The sequence below is a fragment of the Gouania willdenowi genome, chromosome 10, assembly GCF_900634775.1.
Source record: "Gouania willdenowi chromosome 10, fGouWil2.1, whole genome shotgun sequence".
Classification (NCBI taxonomy): Eukaryota; Metazoa; Chordata; class Actinopteri; order Blenniiformes; family Gobiesocidae; genus Gouania; species Gouania willdenowi.
Genome location: NC_041053.1, coordinates 2,214,502 through 2,237,970, shown reverse-complemented (window position 1 = coordinate 2,237,970; position 23,469 = coordinate 2,214,502). Strand labels below are relative to the sequence as shown.

The following is a 23,469-nucleotide window of genomic DNA, read 5'->3' as shown; positions in this document are numbered from 1 at the left end:
TAAAACAGGACACACAGAGACACACACTAAAACAGGACACACAGAGACACACACTAACCCATGATACAGAGACAGGACACATAGAGACACACACTAAAACAGGACACACAGAGACACACACTAAAACAGGACACACAGAGACACACACTAAAACATGATACACAGAGACACACACTAAAACAGGACACACAGAGACACACACTAAAACAGGACACACAGAGACACACACTAAAACATGATACACAGAGACACACACTAAAACAGGACACACAGGGACAGGACACACAGAGACACACACTAAAACAGGACACAGAGACACACACTAAAACAGGACACATAGAGACACACACTAAAACAGGACACAGAGACACACACTAAAACAGGACACACAGAGACACACACTAAAACATGATACAGAGACAGGACACACAGAGACACACACTAAAACAGGACACACAGGGACAGGACACACAGAGACACACACTAAAACAGGACACACAGAGACAGGACACATAGAGGAATCAGGGACGTGTTCAGAATAGGGAAACAAATGTGTGAGTGAATAATGACTTGAGATGAAAACAGGACTTGTTAGTCTGGTCACTTTAATAAAAGATGGTGAAAAATAAACCAAGAACCTAGTGATACTTCCTCATGCTCCTGTTCTATTTCATGGAACCTTTTGTCTCACTAATAAAATGATGTTCCATAAATAAAGTCAATAAAATATTGTTCCTCATTCACATGTTTTATTAATGGTCTTAGTCAATCAGCTGCATGCTAAAGTAACACATGATACCCAGAGTAGTGTGGATACTACAGTTAAACAGTGAATTATGTCTATGAATACATGAAAACATCCTCAGTCTAACTGTAGACTACAGTTACAGTCTGTAGTCATGGAGCATCACATAATTACTATTAGGTCCATCATTAATATCATATTCATTTATATTAATAACAGAATACACACTATCAATAATTTAACACAAAGTAATGTGTTCATTCAGATCATTTGAAAAATATTTCAACTAATGTATTTATTTATAGTGGAGACACTGGAAGTTATGCACTTTATTGATCTTATTGATCAGTGTTAACAGTCCTTATGTTATTAATTATAGTTCATTCATTTAAAGGTCCCGTAGTTTCTACATCTATAAAGTGGTCCTCCCTGAACCTGCCCTAATGTGCAGTTTTTTGGCTGAAAACAATAACAGAAGTGTGTAGATACAGACACGCCCACTCATGAATATGCATAAGTAGGCCGCATATCAGCCCGTTTTTAGAGTTGCTCAGAAAGTGACTTTTCAGAGGCTAAAACTCTGGAAAACCAGCGAGTTTGGAAAATAAAGCTCAAATACTATGTTGTTAGGGTTCTTAGAACATGTGTGTGTTAAATAGCAGATAATGGACCTTTAAATGAAGTTAAATGACCTCACTCCTCAATTATCATAAAACCTAATAGATAAATGTGGTTATGTTTTATTCAATCATTTAAGAACAAAATCAGAGTTTGTTGTATAAGCAAAACTTGTTTTTTATGTTGGTTTGTATTACAGTTAGTTACCATTAATAAAATGTATTTCATAACATTTTTTACTTGTAAAGGTGGAATTAGTAATTATTGATATAGCGATATATATTGCATTGTTTAGTATCGGGATATATTGTATGATAATGTCAGATTGATGACAATGTACAGCCCTAGTGTTAGCGTTCATTAGCTCAATTAAAGTTATAAAGTTATAAAGTTCAGCTTTGAACATTTTTAATTGAGTAAAGATGAGAGAACAGCAGTGACCATGTGATCACGCTAAGTGGTGACATCACTCACCCTCTTCTTCATCTTGACCTGAAAACAAGCAGAATAATCCCTGTTAGTTTATTCATAGCTCAGCTATGCTAACAGCTATGCTAACACTGTTAGCATAGCTGTTCAAACACTTCCTGCTCTATGATAAACTGCTGTTGATTCGTCAGCTTTAACATAGTTATGGACTAGGGTCAGGGGCTAGAGGCTAGGGGCTATAGGCTGGGGGTTAGAGTTTAAGGGTTAGGGGCGAGAGGTTAGAAGTTAGGGTTTAGGGGCAAGGGGTTAGCGGCTAGAGGCTAGGGGCTAGAGGTTAGAGGTCATTGTTTAGGGGCTAGAGGTTAGGGTTTAGGGGTCAGGGGCTAGAGGCTAGATGTTAGGGTTTAGGGGCTAGAGGTTAGGGTTTAGGGGTTAGGGTTTAGGGATTAGGGGCTAGAGGCTAGGGGCTGGAGGTCAGAGGTAAAGGTTTAGGGGCTAGAGGTTAGAGTTTAGGGGTTAGGGGCTAGGGGCTAGAGGTTAGGGTTGAGGGGTCAGGGGCTAGAGGTTAGATGTTAGGGTTTAGGGGCTAGAGGTTAGGGTTTAGGGGTTAGGGGCTAGAGGCTAGGGGCTTGAGGTCAGAGGTAAGGGTTTAGGGGTTAGGGGCTAGAGGCTAGAGGTTAGGGGCTAGAGGTTAGGGGCTAGGGGCTAGAGGCTAGGGGCTAGAGGTTAGGGGTCAGGGGCTAAGGGCTAGAGGTTAGGGTTTAGGGGTTAGGGGTCAGGGGCTAGAGGTTAGGGTTTAGGGGTTAGGGGCTAGGGGCTAGAGGTTAGGGTTTAGGGGTTAGGGGTTAGAGGTTAGGGGCTAGGGGCTAGAGGCTAAGGGCTAGAGGTTAGGGTTTAGGGGTTAGGGGCTAGAGGTTAGGGTTTAGGGGTTAGGGGTCAGGGGCTAGAGGTTAGGGTTTAGGGGTTAGGGGCTAGAGGTTAGGGTTTAGGGGTTAGGGGCTAGAGGTTAGGAGCTAGAGGCTAGGGTTTAGGGGTTAGGGGTTAGGGGCTAGAGGTTAGGAGCTAGAGGCTAGGATTTAGGGGTTAGGGGCTAGAGGTTAGGAGCTAGAGGCTAGGGTTTAGGGGTTAGGGGTTAGGGGCTAGAGGTTAGGAGCTAGAGGCTAGGGTTTAGGGGTTAGGGGTTAGGGGCTAGAGGTTAGGAGCTAGAGGCTAGGGGCTAGAGGTTAGACAGACTCACTCTTAGGGGGCCAGGGCTTGGGGACCCACTCAGTCTTGGGTCTAGCTCTGATCTCAGCGAGGCGCTGGTTGTATCTGGTTTGGTCTGAGGACACGATGCTGTAGGCCTGGAGGAGAAGCAAAGGTTGAGCTCAGAACTGAAGTGATTGATTAGAGACAGGGGAACTATCACTTACATACGACACAGATCCAACAAGGCCTCCTCCACACAGAACCGCATACATTATGTTAGTCCCAGAACCTCCAGAACCTGAAGACATGAGGCGGCGCTGCACAGCTGCAGAACATTAGAACATGAGTTAGAACATCTGTAGTAGATGTGAGACTATACATAGATCAGTATAAAGGATGATGGTTGCTGTACCTTAAGAACCTGGTCTAAATGTGACTTGTGTTCTGTGTTTTATTTACATTTAAGAACATAAAGTCTGTCATTATTAACATTAATAAACACATTCAGCCTCTAAAAATTATATTAATGAACCACCGTTCTCTCCAGGGCTGTTGAGCGTAAGGGCCCCCAGCGTTGTCATTTCTCTCCCCTATGGAGCGATGGCGCCCCTACGTTCTGTTGTTTTTTCCTTTCTTAATCGGTACCGTTTTAATAATTGTTGCACACTTGGACAGTAAAGGGACTCCCAGTGTTCACGGGTTGTTTTAACTCTTTTTAATCTGAATAACCCAGAAACACATCGTCTATTTAAAACAGGCAATTGGCTCTGACGCTCCCGTCTTTATCTGAGGACCCCTGCAGCTCTTTAGCTGCCCACCATGCTGCCTGTATGATCCCATGTTTACGTAACATTAATAACCATGCCCATATTTAAGGTGTGAGGAGTGTGGACGGTCTGGACTCAAACATACCGTGGCCTGGAAGGGCCCAGCAGCTAGGGCACCGCCCCGCTCCCAACTCGCCGCTTACCGGGACCGTTGACACGGTTACCTCGTTGAGCCCTCTCCGGTGAGCACGGAACCCCTTCACCCCCAGTACAGACTGTCCTCAGTGCCCCAATACGAGAACCAGACCACAACAGTTGGTGCCAGGGGTGGGTGGCAATGTCGGCCCCCCACCTACCCAACCCAACCCAACCCGTCTATAAACACGGAGCGCTGTAACTGCACAGCAGAGCACAGTGAATGGAAGCAATCATTTAAAAGTAAAGACAGTAACGATAATGAGTAGCTGCACATCTGTCTCAGCATTTACAGTCCCCAGCATTAATAACTCATTGTGTTCTTTTATCTTTTATTTTGAAAGTGTAATGAGAGCTGATATTGTAAGTTTTATATGTTTTTAAAGCTGATTTGATTGTTCACAGCAACATGTTTAGTTTCTTGTGTGATTTATGCTGCTCATTTAAGTTTTATTTGGAAGTTTATATTTTTACTGAATAAGCTTTTGTGTTAGATCAGATTATATTAGCTGAACAAGCTAATATTTTAGTTATTTTTACATATATTTGTTGTGGGCGCTGCAAATGGCTGCTCCGGTGTGTTGATGTGTCTTCTTTCACTGCAACTACCAAGTCAAATTCCTCGGATTGTTCTAAACTGTACCTGGTCAATAAAGCTCTTCTGATTCTGATTCTGATTTGATATAAAAAAAAAGATAATAGTGATGCATTTGTTTGGTTACTTTAATGAATAGATACTGACTCATATACCTTGTTTAAAAGTTTGAAATAGCCACAAAGTGAAATTGTTAATATCGTAATAATCGTTGATTAATGGTGAGAACCCTGTAAAGGGTTAAGTAGTCCCTTTATTTCCCTCTGTTTTCCACCATTAATGATGTACATTTATAAATGTTATGATTTAGAAACAAATAAAAAGAAAACACATACATGAATAATTATTAATCATTATTAGCTGCCTGTCCATCATTATAATAAAACTAAACAGAAAGTTAATAGAAGTACTTTTACTTTACGGTGAGTGAGTAGGTTTCTTTACCTTTGAGCTGATGACATTTATTCTACATTTATTCCACATTTATTCTACATTTATTCCACATTTATTCTACATTTATTCTGCATTTATTCCAGACTTATTCTACAGTGATTCTACATTTATTCTGCATTTATTCTACATTTATTCTACATTTATTCCAGACTTATTCTACAGTGATTCTACATTTATTCCGCATTTATTCTACATTTATTCCACAGTTATTCCACACTTATTCTACATTTATTCCACATTTATTCTACATTGATTCTACATTTATTCTGCATTTATTCTACATTTATTTCACATATATTCTAGATTTATTCCGCATTTATTCTACATTTATTTCACATATATTCTAGATTTATTCTGCAATTATTCTACATTGATTCTACATTTATTCCGCATTTATTCTACATTTATTATGCATTTATTCTACATTTATTCCACACTTATTGAACATTTATTCCACATTTATTCTCCATTTATTCCGCATTTATTCTACATTTATTCCGCATTTATTCTACATTTATTCTGCATTTATTCCGCATTTATTCTACATTTATTCCACATTTATTCCGCATTTATTCTACATTTATTCTACATTTATTCCGCATTTAATCTACATTTATTCCACATTTATTCCGCATTTATTCTACATTTATTCCACATTTATTCCGCATTTATTCCACATTTATTCTACATTTATTCCACATTTATTCCGCATTTATTTTACATTTATTCCACATTTATTCTACATTTATTCCACATTTATTCCGCATTTATTCTACATTTATTCCACATTTATTCTACATTTATTCCACACTTATTCTACATTTATTCCACATTTATTCCGCATTTATTCTACATTAATTCCGCATTTATTCCACATTAATCCTACATTTATTCTACATTAATTCGGCATTTATTCTGCATTTATTCTACATTTATTCCACATTTATTCCGCATTTATTCTACATTTATTCTACATTTATTCCACATTTATTCTACATTTATTCCACATTTATTCCGCATTTATTCTACATTTATCCTACATTTATTACACATTTACTCTACATTAATTCTGCATTTATTCTACATTAATTCTGCATTAATTCCACATTTATTCTACATTAATTATGCATTTAATCTACATTAATTCTGCATTAATTCTACATTTATTCTACATTAATTCTGCATTCATTCTACATTTATTCAACATTTATTCTACATTAATTCAGCATTTATCCTACACTTATTCTACATTTATTCCACATTTATTCTAGATTTATTCCGCATTTATTCTACATTTATTCTACACTTATTCTACACTTATTCTGCATTTATTCTACATTTATTCTACATTCATTCCACATTTATTCTGCATTTATTCTACATTTATTCTACATTTATTCCAGACTTATTCTGCACTTATTCTACATTTATTCCACATTTATTCTGCATTTATTCTACATTTATTCCTTTATTCTACATTTATTCCACATTTATTCTACATTTATTCTACATTTATTCTGCATTTATTCTACACTTATTCTACATTTATTCCACATTTATTCCGCATTTATTCCACATTTATTCTATTTTTATTCCACATTTATTCTACATTTATTCCACATTTATTCCGCATTTATTCTACATTTATTCCTTTATTCCACATTAATTCTACATTTATTCTACATTTATTCCGCATTTATTCCACATTTATTCTACATTTATTCCACATTTATTCCGCATTTATTCTACATTTATTCCTTTATTCTACATTTATTCCACATTTATTCTACATTTATTCTACATTTATCCTACATTTATTCCACATTTATTCTACATTAATTATGCATTTATTCTACATTCATTCTGCATTTATTCAACATTTATTCTATGTTAATTCAGCATTTATTCCGCATTTATTCTAGATTTATTCCACACTTATTCTACATTTATTCCGCATTTATTCTACATTTATTCCACATTTATTCTACATTAATTCTGCATTTATTCCGCAATTATTCCAACTTTATTCTACATTTATTCCACATTTATTCCACATTTATTCTACATTTATTCTACATTAATTCCGCATTTATTCCACATTAATCCTACATTTATTCTACATTAATTCCACATTTATTCTACATTATTTATGTATTTATTCTACATTAATTCTGCATTTATTCTACATTCATTCTACATTTATTCAACATTTATTCAACATTTATTCTACATTTATTCCACATTTATTCCACATTTATTCTACATTAATTCCACACTTATTCTACATTTATTCCACATTTATTCTACATTAATTCTGCATTTATTCCGCAATTATTCCAACTTTATTCTACATTTATTCCACATTTATTCCACATTTATTCTACATTTATTCCGCATTTATTCTACATTTATTCCACATTTATTCTACATTAATTCTGCATTTATTCCGCAATTATTCCAACTTTATTCTACATTTATTCCACATTTATTCCACATTTATTCTACATTTATTCTACATTAATTCCGCATTTATTCCACATTAATCCTACATTTATTCCACATTTATTCTACATTAATTATGCATTTATTCTACATTTATTCTGCATTTATTCTACATTTATCCTACATTTATTACACATTTATTCTACATTAATTCTGCATTTATTCTACATTAATTCTACATTAATTCCACATTCATTCTACATTAATTATGCATTTATTCTACATTAATTCTGCATTCATTCTACATTTATTCAACATTTATTCCACATTTATTCTACATTTATTCCACATTTGTTCTACATTTATTCCACATTTATTCCACACTTATTCAACATTTATTCTACATTTATTCCACATTTATTCCACACTTATTCTACGTTTATTCCAAATTTATTCCACACTTATTCTACATTTATTCTACATTTATTCTACATTTATTCTACATTTATTCTGCATTTATTCTACATTTATTCCGCATTTATTCTACATTTATTCTACATTTATTCTGCATTTATTCCACACTTATTCTACATGTATTCCACATTTATTCCGCATTTATTCTACATTTATTCCACATTTATTCTACATTTATTCCACATTTATTCTACATTTATTCTACATTTATTCCTTTATTCTACATTTATTCCACACTTATTCTACATGTATTCCACATTTATTCCGCATTTATTCTACATTTATTCCACATTTATTCTACATTTATTCCACATTTATTCCGCATTTATTCTACATTTATTCCACATTTATTCTACATTTATTCCGCATTTATTCTACATTTATTCCACATTTATTCTACATTTATTCCACACTTATTCTACATTTATTCCACATTTATTCCACATTTATTCTACATTTATTCCACATTTATTCTACATTTATTCCACATTTATTCCGCATTTATTCTACATTTATTCCACATTTATTCTACATTTATTCCACATTTATTCTACATTTATTCCACATTAATCCTACATTTATTCTACATTAATTCGGCATTTATTCTGCATTTATTCTACATTTATTCCACATTTATTCCGCATTTATTCTACATTTATTCTACATTTATTCCACATTTATTCTACATTTATTCCACATTTATTCCGCATTTATTCTACATTTATTCTGCATTTATTCTACATTTATTCTGCATTTATTCTACATTTATCCTACATTTATTACACATTTATTCTACATTAATTCTACATTTATTCCACATTTATTCTACATTAATTCTGCATTTATTCTACATTAATTCCATATTTATTCCACATTAATTATGCATTTATTCTACATTTATCGTACATTTATTACACATTTACTCTACATTAATTCTGCATTTATTCTACATTAATTCTACATTAATTCCACATTTATTCTACATTAATTCTGCATTTATTCAACATTAATTCCACATTTATTCCACATTAATTATGCATTTATTCTACATTAATTCTGCATTTATTCTACATTAATTCCACATTTATTCTACATTAATTCTGCATTTATTCTACATTAATTCCACATTTATTCCACATTAATTATGCATTTATTCTACATTAATTCTGCATTAATTCCACATTTATTCTACATTAATTATGCATTTATTCTACATTTATTCTGCATTTATTCTACATTTATCCTACATTTATTACACATTTATTCTACATTAATTATGCATTTATTCTACATTAATTCTGCATTTATCCTACACTTATTCTACATTTATTCTACATTTATTCTACACTTATTCTACATTTATTCAACATTTATTCTACATTAATTATGCATTTATTCCGCATTTATTCTACATTTATTCAACATTTATTCTACGTTAATTCAGCATTTATCCTACACTTACTCTACATTTATTCTACATTTATTCCACATTTATTCTACATTTATTCTACATTTATTCCACATTTATTCCACATTTATTCTACATTTATTCTACATTTATTCCACATTAATCCTACATTTATTCCACATTTATTCTACATTAATTATGCATTTATTCTGCATTTATTCTACATTTATCATACATTTATTACACTTTTATTCTACATTAATTCTGCATTTATTCTACATTAATTCTACATTAATTCCACATTTATTCTACATTAATTATGCATTTATTCTACATTAATTCTGCATTCATTCTACATTTATTCAACATTTATTCTACGTTAATTCAGCATTTATCCTACACTTATTCTACATTTATTCTAGATTTATTCCACACTTATTCTACATTTATTCTGCATTTATTCTACATTTATTCTACACTTATTCTACATTTATTCTGCATTTATTCTACATTTATTCTACACTTATTCTACATTTATTCTGCATTTATTCTACATTTATTCAACATTTATTCTACATTAATTATGCATTTATTCCGCATTTATTCTACATTTATTCTACATTTATTCCACATTTATTCTAGATTTATTCCACACTTATTCTACATTTATTCTACATTTATTCCACATTTATTCTACATTAATTCTGCATTTATTCCGCAATTATTCCAACTTTATTGTACATTTATTCCACATTTATTCCACATTTATTCTACATTAATTATGCATTTATTCTACATTTATTCTGCATTTATTCTACATTTATCCTACATTTATTACACTTTTATTCTACATTAATTCTGCATTTATTCTACATTAATTCTACATTAATTCCACATTTATTCTACATTAATTATGCATTTATTCTACATTAATTCTGCATTCATTCTACATTTATTCTACATTTATTCTACATTTATCCTACATTTATTCCACATTTATTCTACATTAATTATTCATTTATTCTGCATTTATTCTACATTTATTACACATTTATTCTACATTAATTATGCATTTATTCTACATTAATTATGCATTTATTCTACATTAATTCTGCATTCATTCTACATTTATTCAACATTTATTCTACGTTAATTCAGCATTTATCCTACACTTATTCTACATTTATTCTACATTTATTCCACATTTATTCTAGATTTATTCCACACTTATTCTACATTTATTCCACATTTATTCTACATTAATTCTGCATTTATTCCGCAATTATTCCAACTTTATTCTACATTTATTCCACATTTATTCTACATTTATTCTACATTAATTCCGCATTTATTCCACATTAATCCTACATTTATTCTACATTTATTCTGCATTTATTCTACATTTATCATACATTTATTACACATTTATTCTACATTAATTCTGCATTTATTCTACATTAATTCTACGTTAATTATGCATTTATTCTACATTAATTCTGCATTCATTCTACATTTATTCAACATTTATTCTACGTTAATTCAGCATTTATCCTACACTTATTCTACATTTATTCTAGATTTATTCCACACTTATTCTACATTTATTCAACATTTATTCTACATTAATTATGCATTTATTCCGCATTTATTCTACATTTATTCTACATTTTTTCCACATTTATTCTAGATTTATTCCACACTTATTCTACATTTATTCTACATTTATTCCACATTTATTCTACATTAATTCTGCATTTATTCCGCAATTATTCCAACTTTATTGTACATTTATTCCACATTTATTCTACATTTATTCTACATTAATTCCGCATTTATTCCACATTAATCCTACATTTATTCCACATTTATTCTACATTAATTATGCATTTATTCTACATTTATTCTGCATTTATTCTACATTTATCCTCCATTTATTACACTTTTATTCTACATTAATTCTGCATTTATTCTACATTAATTCTACATTAATTCCACATTTATTCTACATTAATTATGCATTTATTCTACATTAATTCTGCATTCATTCTACATTTATTCAACATTTATTCTACGTTAATTCAGCATTTATCCTACACTTATTCTACATTTATTCTACATTTATTCTACATTTATTCAACATTTATTCTACATTAATTATGCATTTATTCAACATTTATTCTACATTTATTCTGCATTTATTCTACATTTATTCCACACTTATTCTACATTTATTTTACATTTATTCTACATTTATTCTGCATTTATTCTACACTTATTCTACATTTATTCAACATTTATTCTACATTTATTCTGCATTTATTCTACATTTATTCCGCATTTATTCTACATTTATTCTACATTTATTCTGCATTTATTCTACATTTATTCCACACTTATTCTACATTTATTCTACATTTATTCTACATTAATTCTGCATTTATTCCGCAATTATTCCAACTTTATTCTACATTTATTCCACATTTATTCTACATTTATTCTACATTAATTCCGCATTTATTCCACATTAATCCTACATTTATTCCACATTTATTCTACATTAATTATGCATTTATTCTACATTTATTCTGCATTTATTCTACATTTATCATACATTTATTACACTTTTATTCTACATTAATTCTGCATTTATTCTACATTAATTCTACATTAATTATGCATTTATTCTACATTAATTCTGCATTCATTCTACATTTATTCAACATTTATTCTACGTTAATTCAGCATTTATCCTACACTTATTCTACATTTATTCTAGATTTATTCCACACTTATTCTACATTTATTCTGCATTTATTCTACATTTATTCTACATTTATTCTGCATTTATTCTACATTTATTCTACACTTATTCTACATTTATTCAACATTTATTCTACATTAATTATGCATTTATTCCGCATTTATTCTACATTTATTCTACATTTTTTCCACATTTATTCTAGATTTATTCCACACTTATTCTACATTTATTCCGCATTTATTCTACATTTATTCCACATTTATTCTACATTAATTCTGCATTTATTCCGCAATTATTCCAACTTTATTGTACATTTATTCCACATTTATTCTACATTTATTCTACATTAATTCCGCATTTATTCCACATTAATCCTACATTTATTCCACATTTATTCTACATTAATTATGCATTTATTCTACATTTATTCTGTATTTATTCTACATTTATCCTCCATTTATTACACTTTTATTCTACATTAATTCTGCATTTATTCTACATTAATTCTACATTAATTCCACATTTATTCTACATTAATTATGCATTTATTCTACATTAATTCTGCATTCATTCTACATTTATTCAACATTTATTCTACGTTAATTCAGCATTTATCCTACACTTATTCTACATTTATTCTGCATTTATTCAACATTTATTCTACGTTAATTCAGCATTTATCCTACACTTATTCTACATTTATTCTACATTTATTCTACATTTATTCAACATTTATTCTACATTAATTATGCATTTATTCAACATTTATTCTACATTTATTCTGCATTTATTCTACATTTATTCTGCATTTATTCTACACTTATTCTACATTTATTCAACATTTATTCTGCATTTATTCTGCATTTATTCTACACTTATTCTACATTTATTCAACATTTATTCTGCATTTATTCTGCATTTATTCTACACTTATTCTACATTTATTCAACATTTATTCTGCATTTATTCTGCATTTATTCTACATTTATTCCGCATTTATTCTACATTTATTCTACATTTATTCTGCATTTATTCTACATTTATTCCACACTTATTCTACATTTATTCTACATTTATTCTACATTTATTCTACATTTATTCTGCATTTATTCTACATTTATTCCACACTTATTCTACATTTATTCCACACTTATTCTACATTTATTCAACACTTATTCTACATTTATTCTACATTTATTCTACATTTATTCTGCATTTATTCCACACTTATTCTACATTTATTCTACATTTATTCTACATTTATTCTGCATTTATTCTACATTTATTCTGCATTTATTCTACATTTATTCCACACTTATTCTACATTTATTCTACATTTATTCTACATTTATTCTGCATTTATTCTACATTTATTCCACACTTATTCTACATTTATTCCACATTTATTCTACATTTATTCTACATTTATTCTACATTTTTCTAACATTTATTCTGCAGTTATATTCCACACTTATTCTACATTTATTCCAACATTTATTCTACATTTTATTCTGCCATTTATTCTACATTTATTCACACTTATTCTACATTTATTCTACATTTATTCTACATTATTCAACATTTATTCTACATTAATTATGCATTTATTCAACATTTATTCTACATTTATTCTGCATTTATTCTACATTTATTCCACACTTATTCTACATTTATTCTACATTTATTCTACACTTATTCTACATTTATTCAACATTTATTCTACATTATTCTGCATTTATTCTACATTTATTCCACACTTATCTACATTTATTCCGCGTTATTCTACATTTATTCCACACTTATTCTACATTATTCTACATTTATTCGACATTATTCTGTCATTTATTCTACATTTATCCACACTTATTCTACATTATTCTACACTTATTCTACACTTATTCAACACTTATTCTACATTTATTCTATCTACATTTATTCCTGCTTTATTCCACACTTTCTACATTATTCTACATTTAGTTCTACATTATTCTGCATTTATTCTACATTTAATCTTCTGCATTTATTCTAACATTTATTCCACACTTATTCTACATTATTCTACTTTATTCTACATTGATCTGCATTTATTCTACATTTATTCCACACTTATTCTACATTTATTCTACACTTATTCTACATTTATTCTACATTTATTCTACACTTATTCTACATTTATTCTACATTTATTCTGCATTTATTCTGCATTTATTCCACACTTATTCTACATTTATTCAACATTTATTCTACATTTATTCTGCATTTATTCTACATTTATTCCACACTTATTCTACATTTATTCTACATTTATTCTGCATTTATTCTACATTTATTCTGCATTTATTCTACATTTATTCCACACTTATTCTACATTTATTCTACATTTATTCTACATTTATTCTGCATTTATTCTACATTTATTCCACACTTATTCTACGTTAATTATGCATTTATTCTACATTAATTCTGCATTCATTCTACATTTATTCAACATTTATTCTGCATTTATTCTGCATTTATTCTACATTTATTCTACATTTATTCTACATTCATCCTACATTTATTCCACATTTATTCTACATTAATTCTGCATTTATCCTACACTTATTCTACATTTATTCTACATTTATTCTACACTTATTCTACATTTATTCAACATTTATTCTACATTTATTCTGCATTTATTCTACATTTATTCAACATTTATTCTACGTTAATTCAGCATTTATCCTACACTTACTCTACATTTATTCTACATTTATTCCACACTTATTCTACATTTATTCTACATTTATTCCACATTTATTCCACATTTTTCTACATTTATTCTACATTTATTCCACATTAATCCTATTTATTCCACATTTATTCTACATTAATTATGCATTTATTCTGCATTTATTCTACATTTATCATACATTTATTACACTTTTATTCTACATTAATTCTGCATTTATTCTACATTAATTCTACATTAATTCCACATTTATTCTACATTAATTATGCATTTATTCTACATTAATTCTGCATTCATTCTACATTTATTCAACATTTATTCTACGTTAATTCAGCATTTATCCTACACTTATTCTACATTTATTCTAGATTTATTCCACACTTATTCTACATTTATTCTGCATTTATTCTACATTTATTCTACATTTATTCTACATTTATTCTGCATTTATTCTACATTTATTCAACATTTATTCTACATTAATTATGCATTTATTCCGCATTTATTCCAACTTTATTCTACATTTATTTAATATTTACATTAATGTACAGTCTGTCTCTGTGTGTGTGTGTCCTTTACATTGAGCACATGTCACGTGACCTACAGTATCCTCCATGTTTATATGAACGCCTCTGCCTCGTGAAGGTCAAACAACTACACACGTAACCATGTGGACAAGGCCTCCCATTGGCTGCTGCCGTACGTCACTACGTCACTGAACGTCACTATTGGATTAAAGATGAAAACAGAGCTGGAACTTTAAAATAATTAAATAAAACATGTTCAGTAGCTGGAGATAAATGACCTGTTAAAACACACACACACACACACACACAGTGTAATACACACACACACAGTGTAATACACACACACACACACACAGTGTAATACACACACACAGTAACACACACACACACACACACAGTGTAATACACACACACACACAGTGTAATACACACACACACAGTGTAATACACACACACACACACCTGGTCTGGACCGGCCACAGGCCGCTCTCAGGGCCGCGGACCCACGGCAGGAGAACATGGAGAACATTGTAATTCCGCTCAGAGGACAGACAGAGGAGCTAATGCTAGCTGCTAGCTGCTAGCTGCTAACTGCTCAGCACAGACACAGAGAGGGAGGGCAGGGGGCGTGGCCACGCTCAGCTATGAGGGTCGATTAGTGCCACGAGAGGAAAACACAGGAGCGGTTGTTTGTGTTCACTCAGTGTGAAACTACACAATGTTGCTAACAACACATTAGACACAACATGGACGTTGATGTGGACACATCTTTTCTCGTTTTCTTTTCTTTCTTCCTTCTTCCAATTCTTTTTTTTTACCTAACCAAAATAAACCTTCTCTTTTAAGTGCATCTTCTCAGTGCTTTGGTATCTAAACAATATGACTTCATACAACACAGTATTCGTGAACTCAAAAATATAATACTGTGATGCCGGTGAATCCAGCCTTAATGTTGTTCTGTGTTGCCATGTCTCGGTTGCCATGTTGGGTGTTTCCGTGTGTGTTTGCCACCCTGAATTAATGTATGTGATTGTGATGTTTCCTTTTTGTTCGGGACTGTGTCCTCACTCTCGCGTTAGTTCGTGGTTGGCGGGAATAGAAGGAGAATGAATAAGTGTTGGCAGGAGGAGGAGGAGGAGCGTTAGTTCATGTTGTGACAGTGTGGATGGTGTGTGGTTGTCCTGCTGCTCTGTAACCAGTTATTAAAAGCAACTTCTGACAAGACTTCAGTAATCCTTATTTCACGACTCATCCACACCACAATACATTGTCTGGTCACATCTTAAATGCATCTTTTTGTTTTTTCCAAAATACAACTGTAAACAATCCATCATCGTCACTAAATAGTCTTTCAGATACGCCGGTGTTTGAACCTGATGAGCAGAGCTAGTAGTAACTGTGGTAGTGTATGAGTTCTAACTCTAGAGGTCACTGTGTTGGAGGCTGTAGGTAAACAAAGAGTACGGGGACAACTGCTGAAGGTCTTCTTCAACACTTTTATTTCTCTCTCCCACATAACTCCAACTTTTCTCCTTCCTGACCATACAGGCCACACCCCCTCCTCACACTTAAAGTTACATCACCCCGCACGTTGTTACCAAAAAACTCTTAAAGTGACAGTGTACCATAAACTAGTACCTTTCTACATATCTTTTAAACTTCAAACAATGGATGTAATAAAAGAAAATACTTAAATGAAATCTTGTAACTTGATTTAGATGGAACATTCATGAAATAAAATGTAACAAAAATAAATCTCATCTTACATATTTCCCTTTCTTCAAATGAAATGTCGTACCCTGAAAAACCCCAGTAAATATCTGATAACTCAGGTACAGTTGTGCACTCATTATGAGCAAAGAAAACATGCATGTTTCTTAACTGTGCCAAACATTCACCTGCACAATAACACACTGTAATAATTTTTTTTAAATACACACAAGAACACAAGCTTCAAAACTATCCTAAAGAGCACAACATGTAGAACATCCTGAAGATGAGTAACACAACTGTATTCATAGTTTTTTTTCTTCATTAGTCCTCTGCTGTTTGTTGTCAATGTCTTCCATTGACATGGTTTCATGTTCCAGTGTCGTCATACTCGTTGTGATCTGCTAACAACACGGCCGGTGCCAATAATCTGTTGATCTTCAGAATGCATCCCAACAGACACTGCAGAAGCAGTAGTAGTCCGCCTTGGCTGCACATGGGAAATCCAGCCTGAAGGTCTTCACAGCAAGGGAATGGGGGGGCTGGCAGAGACTGGAACTTGGTCAATGTCAGTGATATGACCAGAATGTGGAGGAAGAGAACCAGACAAAGGAACTGTCCTGGTAACAGGTGGTGAAGAAACGTCCCTGGCAGATCGATACGGTTTTAAATGATCATAGTGGACAACTTTAGGCTTTACGTGAGGATCTCTCAAATCCATGACAGAGTAAGTGAGTCCTTCATTCTCAGACCAGACAACTTTGTATGGTCCCATCCAATTTGGTTCAAGCTTCATCCTATGTGTGATGGATCATTCATCCACACCAAATCTTCAACCTGGTAAGGTGTGAATTTTACATGTTGGTTAAAGTGGTGTTCACGTTTAAGTCTTTGCTCTTCTCGATGAGTGTGAACTGATTGGAATGCTTTGTCCAAGTGACTAACCAGCTCAGAGCCAACGTTTTGTGAAGTCTGTGTCAGTAAAGGTGTAGAGAGATGAACATTCACTGGGATACGAGGCTCTCTACCATGAGCTAGGAAATAGGGAGAGTATCCAGTGCTGGAATGTAGAGTTAAAGGAAACATATCATGGTTTTAAATCCTTCCTTTTTACATATAAATCATACAGTTATGGTCTATATAAAGCGGAACTGCAATGCTTGGGTCTGAATTCCTCATTATTATAGCTCCACCCCTTTTCTACCTCTTTTCTGATGTGCTTCTGAGAGCAACTCGTTTTGGTGCTGTCTCTTTAAATGCAAATGAGACACTTCATACCCCGCCCCCTCTTCAGGTGACACTCGGTTCAACTCCACCCTGTTTGGCCATTTTTGTAGTTTGATAGAAGAGATACGGCTATGTAGTGGCAAATAAACTTTTTATTCAGACGTTATTTATAAAATGTCAACAACGTTAGACTTGTCCATCCAGCCTTACATGTTCCAGCCAGAGTCTGACCCAGTGGAGCGAGATGAAAATGAAGATGATGAACCTGCAGAACCCTAACAAGTGAGCTAACACAAGCACCGAGCTAACGCTAGCTTCAAGCTAACGTCATGAAATGCATTTTAATACAGTCTTTTCAAAGACAAAAACGTCAAAATGAAATGACTAATGAAAACTTTAGACTTAAATTAAATCACGTAGGCCATATCATCAAGGATCTAAAACGAGCACACAGCGCTAACATATGAAGACGGTGCAACTGCTAATGCTAACAAAACAATGACAGGGACGTCTTATCATCACACTTTTTAGCGTTATTTACAGCTTACCGAAGTGCTCTGTTCATCGTCTCCAAAGATAGAAGGAATTGAACCCTCAATCAGACAAAGTCTTTCGGCAAATCCTTCTTTATACTGGCGAAGCAGTCATCCTTGAAGTGCTTCGCGCACATAAAAATGACCTTACCCACAGATGTGGGTACATTTCTATAAAAAATAAAACTCAACCAGGCACTTTGAAAGGCACTCTATCTGCTTGTATAGACTGCAGTGGAGTCCTACGAGGTGGTACAGGCTTTCTGAAAGATTCACGTGTATGACATGTACCACAAAATCTGTCAATATCTGACTTCATGCTCAGCCAATAACACATTGTGAGAGCTTTCTTTAGAGTATGATCAGAACTATAATGACCAGAACAGGGATTACCATGAAGCATGTGTAGAGTCTCTAAGACAAGTGGTGAGGGAATACGCACCTGATAAACCACTGATTGTTCTAGTGCAGTGTGAGCTTGTCTACACAGTAAATCATTACACAATTCAAGTTTGGGAAACTGCCACCAAAGTTTCTTAATGATTTACCTTTTACATGTCTGAGGTAGGGTCTCTTATTCTGTTTGACCCATTCGTAAACCTCTGAGAGAATAGGGTCTTGGAGTTGTTGAGCCAAAATGTCATCAGTTTGAAAGGAAAGTGTGCTTCTCAAAAGTTCTATTGGTGGGTTAGCTTCCTGAACAACAGAAGAGTCTGTTTCTGAAGAACAAACCTGAGCAGTTGCTCCAGTAACGGTGGTAAGGTGTGGTACAGGAGGACTTGTTACCTTAGGAGTACAAGAAGCATCCAGCTCCAGAACAGAAAAGGTGTCTTGAGGGGCAGAAGCAGCTTTCACTTTCACCTTTTGGTCCTGTTGCATGATGGGTATCCGTGACATGGCGTCAGCATTGGAGTGTTTCTTTCCATCCTTATGTACGATGGTCCATTGATAGAGTTCCAACTCCATCCCCCAATGACCTCGTCGTCCTGTGGGATCCAGGGTGACATCCAGGTTTTGTAAACTGAGGAGTGGGCGGTGATCTGTGATGATAGTAAAAGGATTACAGCTCAAATAGTGTCTGAAGTGTCTAACAGACCAGATGATTGCCCAAAGGTCTTTGTCATAAGTAGACCAGTTTTTCTCTGTGCGGGTAAGAACATGACTTGCTATAACACGTTCTGTTCCATTCTGCACCTGGGAGAGTTCTGAACCTACTGCATAGTGTCACGGCAAATTTGTGGTTGACCTCATTTGGAGACATGATTTATTGCTCTGGTTGAATGATTGAGTCCAGTCGAAAGATGATGATTTTTAAAAAAGATTTATTATAAAATAAAATAAAAAGGAGTAAAAAAGAAGCTTCCATCCTGAAAGAATGAAAAGCAGGCCCCAACAAGGATTAGAATCACCGCACTTGATTGGCAGCATCATGAGTGAAGAACCTTGAGTGTTTTCCTCAATCGCAGCAGAAGGGTTTATGACTGTATTCCTGCAGCTAGGTGTGAGGTTGTCCACCCTCCACCTAGCTATAAGCCTTTGGTGTGGCTTAAAAACAAAGCAAAGGAAGAACAAAATCCCACGTTGGCGGGGTCCTCAGGGCTTGGTCTAGGCTCTTGTTCTAGAGCGTTCTAGAGTGTGTGTCTCGTGAAAAGGAAAATCAGCTCCTGTGATCCCACAAGGCAAAGGAATGCTTCTTTCTGCACCGCACCTGAGAAGCCAGCTTAGACAGTGTAGTTGTTATTACGCCGCCTCACTCAGTGGCCTTGTCGGTTCCCCCTTTGTTGTTTGGTCAGCCTCCGTCTCAGCATCAGCTGGTGTCGGCAATCATCTGCTTGGATCCATGTCGCCCGCTCCGCGACCTTCACTGCCGTGTGGGTCGTCAGCTGAATTCGGAAAGTGTCGGTCCATCTTCGGTCGTTCATTTCCGGTCGGCGTGTAGATGATCGGTTGGTGTCTGAGGAAGGGTAATCTCCACAAACCTGGCAACCTCTCTTGGGATTGGTTGGTACCTGAACAGAAGAAAAGAGGGGGGTGGGGAAAAAACAAAAAAAACAAAACAAAATAAAATAAAATAAAATAAAATAAAATAAAATAAAATAAAATAAAATAAAATTTTAAAGACTAGGGGTGTTAGGGTTAGTTAACTAACTAAATGAATAGTTAGTATGGCTCTGTTGCTCAGTTATAGCTTCCAGGAAGGCAGAGACAGGTCAGAGGTCAGGATCTGAGAGCTTTTCAGATCCTAAAAGGTGCTGCTGCACAATCACACAATGGTTAAGTGTGGGTTAGTGAGCTTTTAGCCATGCTAGCTCAATGTTATCTGTAGCCCATTCACACGTGAGTGGGAAAATATGAGGCTGAAAGAAAAGCAGGAAGTATTAATTCGATTCTCCTTTCCTGGAGCAAGAAGAAGCATAGCTGGAGTTGCAGTGATTCTCAAACTGTGGTACGTCTACTACCAGTGGTACGCTGATACCTGGTGAGAAGCAACAATTTGAGAACCACTGTTTACAAGGACATGCAAGTCGGACAGAGAAGTGTGGAGTGTGACTACATGTCTTCTCAAGATGAATACATACAATTGGGAGACATGGAGATGTGAGAAAGCTAAATAAGTTTAACCAAATAAATAAATAATGTTATTTATTTATTTAAATTGTTTGTTTTATTTTTCTTTGCTATCTCTTATTTATGAAGGAGAAATTTTATTCTATCCCTTATTTATTCTGAATAATGTTAACACTTATTATTTGAGATGTAATTTACTTAATTTTGAAGGTCAATTGGTGGCAAAAGTGTCTCCTATTCTGTGTCTGAACCAGAGTTAAGCAAGATTATTGGCCCTTTAAGGTTAGACAGAATTAAAGTTAAGTTGAGTCGAACAATCATATTGTCTTTTGCTCTCTGTATTTATCCCATTCGTAGGAGTGATGAGCCATAGCACGGTTTGGAGAGCTTCCTTAAATGATTGGAAGTTACTTCACTTTAAACTACCTCATTTATATCTATCAATTATCAAGAATTTCAGGAGGACCCTTTTTAAATCTCAGGCGACCCAGATTGGGCCACCAACCCAAGTTTGAGAACCCTTCATTTTTCCCTTAAAAGTGTCTAAACCCAGTGAAAGTGTTTTATGGTCTTGCACGCTAAGTGCTGGTGGAACAAGAAGAAAATGGTTGGAGGGTTTTGAGGTATATTATTTTCCTATGATAAAATATAAATCAAAAATCAGAGGGACGTTGGCCCCTCCCTTCCCTTTTTTACATAAGAATACATTTGGATTCTTAAAACCATATGATAAATATCATTGGAAAATCACTTATCTGATCATTTTGGATGTGTCTCCGTTTTCCTCTCTCTTGTGTCCGCCTGCTTTTGTGCCCTCCAGCCTCCTCGACCTCCTCCTCCTCAGCCATAAAGGTCAAAGCCAGGGTCAACTGTACGCTCCTTTTGGAAATTTGAAGATCTGTCCCCACTTTCGCAGTTGGATTGGAAGCCTCTGTAGTCTCTGGAATAGATATTATGTTAGAACATCCACAATATGTCATATTGTCACGTGTCTATTTCAATCTATTTCCCCTTTGCTTCCCAGTTATAGTTATGGACAATACTTCCCTTTAATTCTCATCCTTCATCATAAGAAGCAGTGACCAGGCATGACGGCTGTAGGAGGCAGGATCGGAGTTGAAAAGGCGGTGGCATTTTCTGTTCGGAAACACTCAGAAACAGAAAGAGAGGAAACATTAAGACTTAAATGAATAATTTAAAATATCCCTTTTCTTTAGTTGGATTTGATTCATCTCCTTTGAGCATACAGCCAGCGACCTGTATATTGGAAAAAACAACACCATAACAACAACTAAGACGAAGACATAGACAAGTGTACACAACAACGAGTATACACATACAACAACAAAAACATGGACACTGAACATGAACAGTAAGGTCAGTCAAGGTCAAAGCCAGTCATTCCACTGAAAGTGGTATTATATATTAAAAACGTCATTTGGTGTTATTTTAAACACCCAGAAAAATAACCTTTAAAACCTGGTAAACTTTTTAGAAGGCCCAAGGCCTAAAACCATAATTTTATTAACAAGCAGCAGTGAGATCTGAATACCCCACTATATAATTGGCAAAAACAGGGAGAAGATCTAATGCATCAAAACCCAGGAGGAAAGGAAGGTGAAACAGAGGAACATGTGTAGTCAAACAGCCATTCATCGGTCAATCACTCAATGACACATCCACGGCACATTCGCACTCACAACGCGGTTCTCTCAGGCATACGTAACGTGTCATCATTCAGTCATTCATGCACCGCACACGTTCATGCCTCAATTTTCACGTCCATGCATTCACAAGGTTTCGCTGCATAGTGTCTAAGTAGAATACAGGCCTCATCTAACCCACCAGCGGCGATAGCCAGTCCACCTCCTCTCTTGGGGTCAATGAGCTCTTATTGTCCCCCAATGCTTGGCAACCTTTTAGCGTTGATTAATTGCTTTTCACTGGTATCATCTGATTTATAAGAGGTACGCTCCTTTTTACTTCCGCCTTGGCGGAGTCTACACTTAGATTATTGCCCATGGTAGTACTGACAGTCTGCTATCTGCTGATCAGGTAAGAATGGCACGGCCATGCACTAATAACCAAACTCAAC

The 23,469-nt window shown here is 33.8% G+C and overlaps 1 protein-coding gene across 1 annotated transcript in view; it reads right to left on the bottom strand.

Moving 5' to 3' along the window:
• The window catches only part of mgarpa (mitochondria localized glutamic acid rich protein a), a gene marked incomplete at its 3' end in the record, with an annotated part of 38,140 nt that extends 22,198 nt beyond the window's left edge, over positions 1-15,942 (bottom strand). The window contains exons 1-4 of the mRNA XM_028460364.1: positions 15,799-15,942; positions 3,205-3,305; positions 3,030-3,135; positions 1,838-1,855 (exon numbers count right to left, since the gene is read on the bottom strand). Of these exons, the coding sequence (XP_028316165.1) occupies positions 1,838-1,855; positions 3,030-3,135; positions 3,205-3,305; positions 15,799-15,865 (292 nt within the window). The remainder of the gene's footprint in view (positions 1-1,837; positions 1,856-3,029; positions 3,136-3,204; positions 3,306-15,798) is intronic.
• Between the last annotated feature and the right edge of the window lie 7,527 nt (positions 15,943-23,469).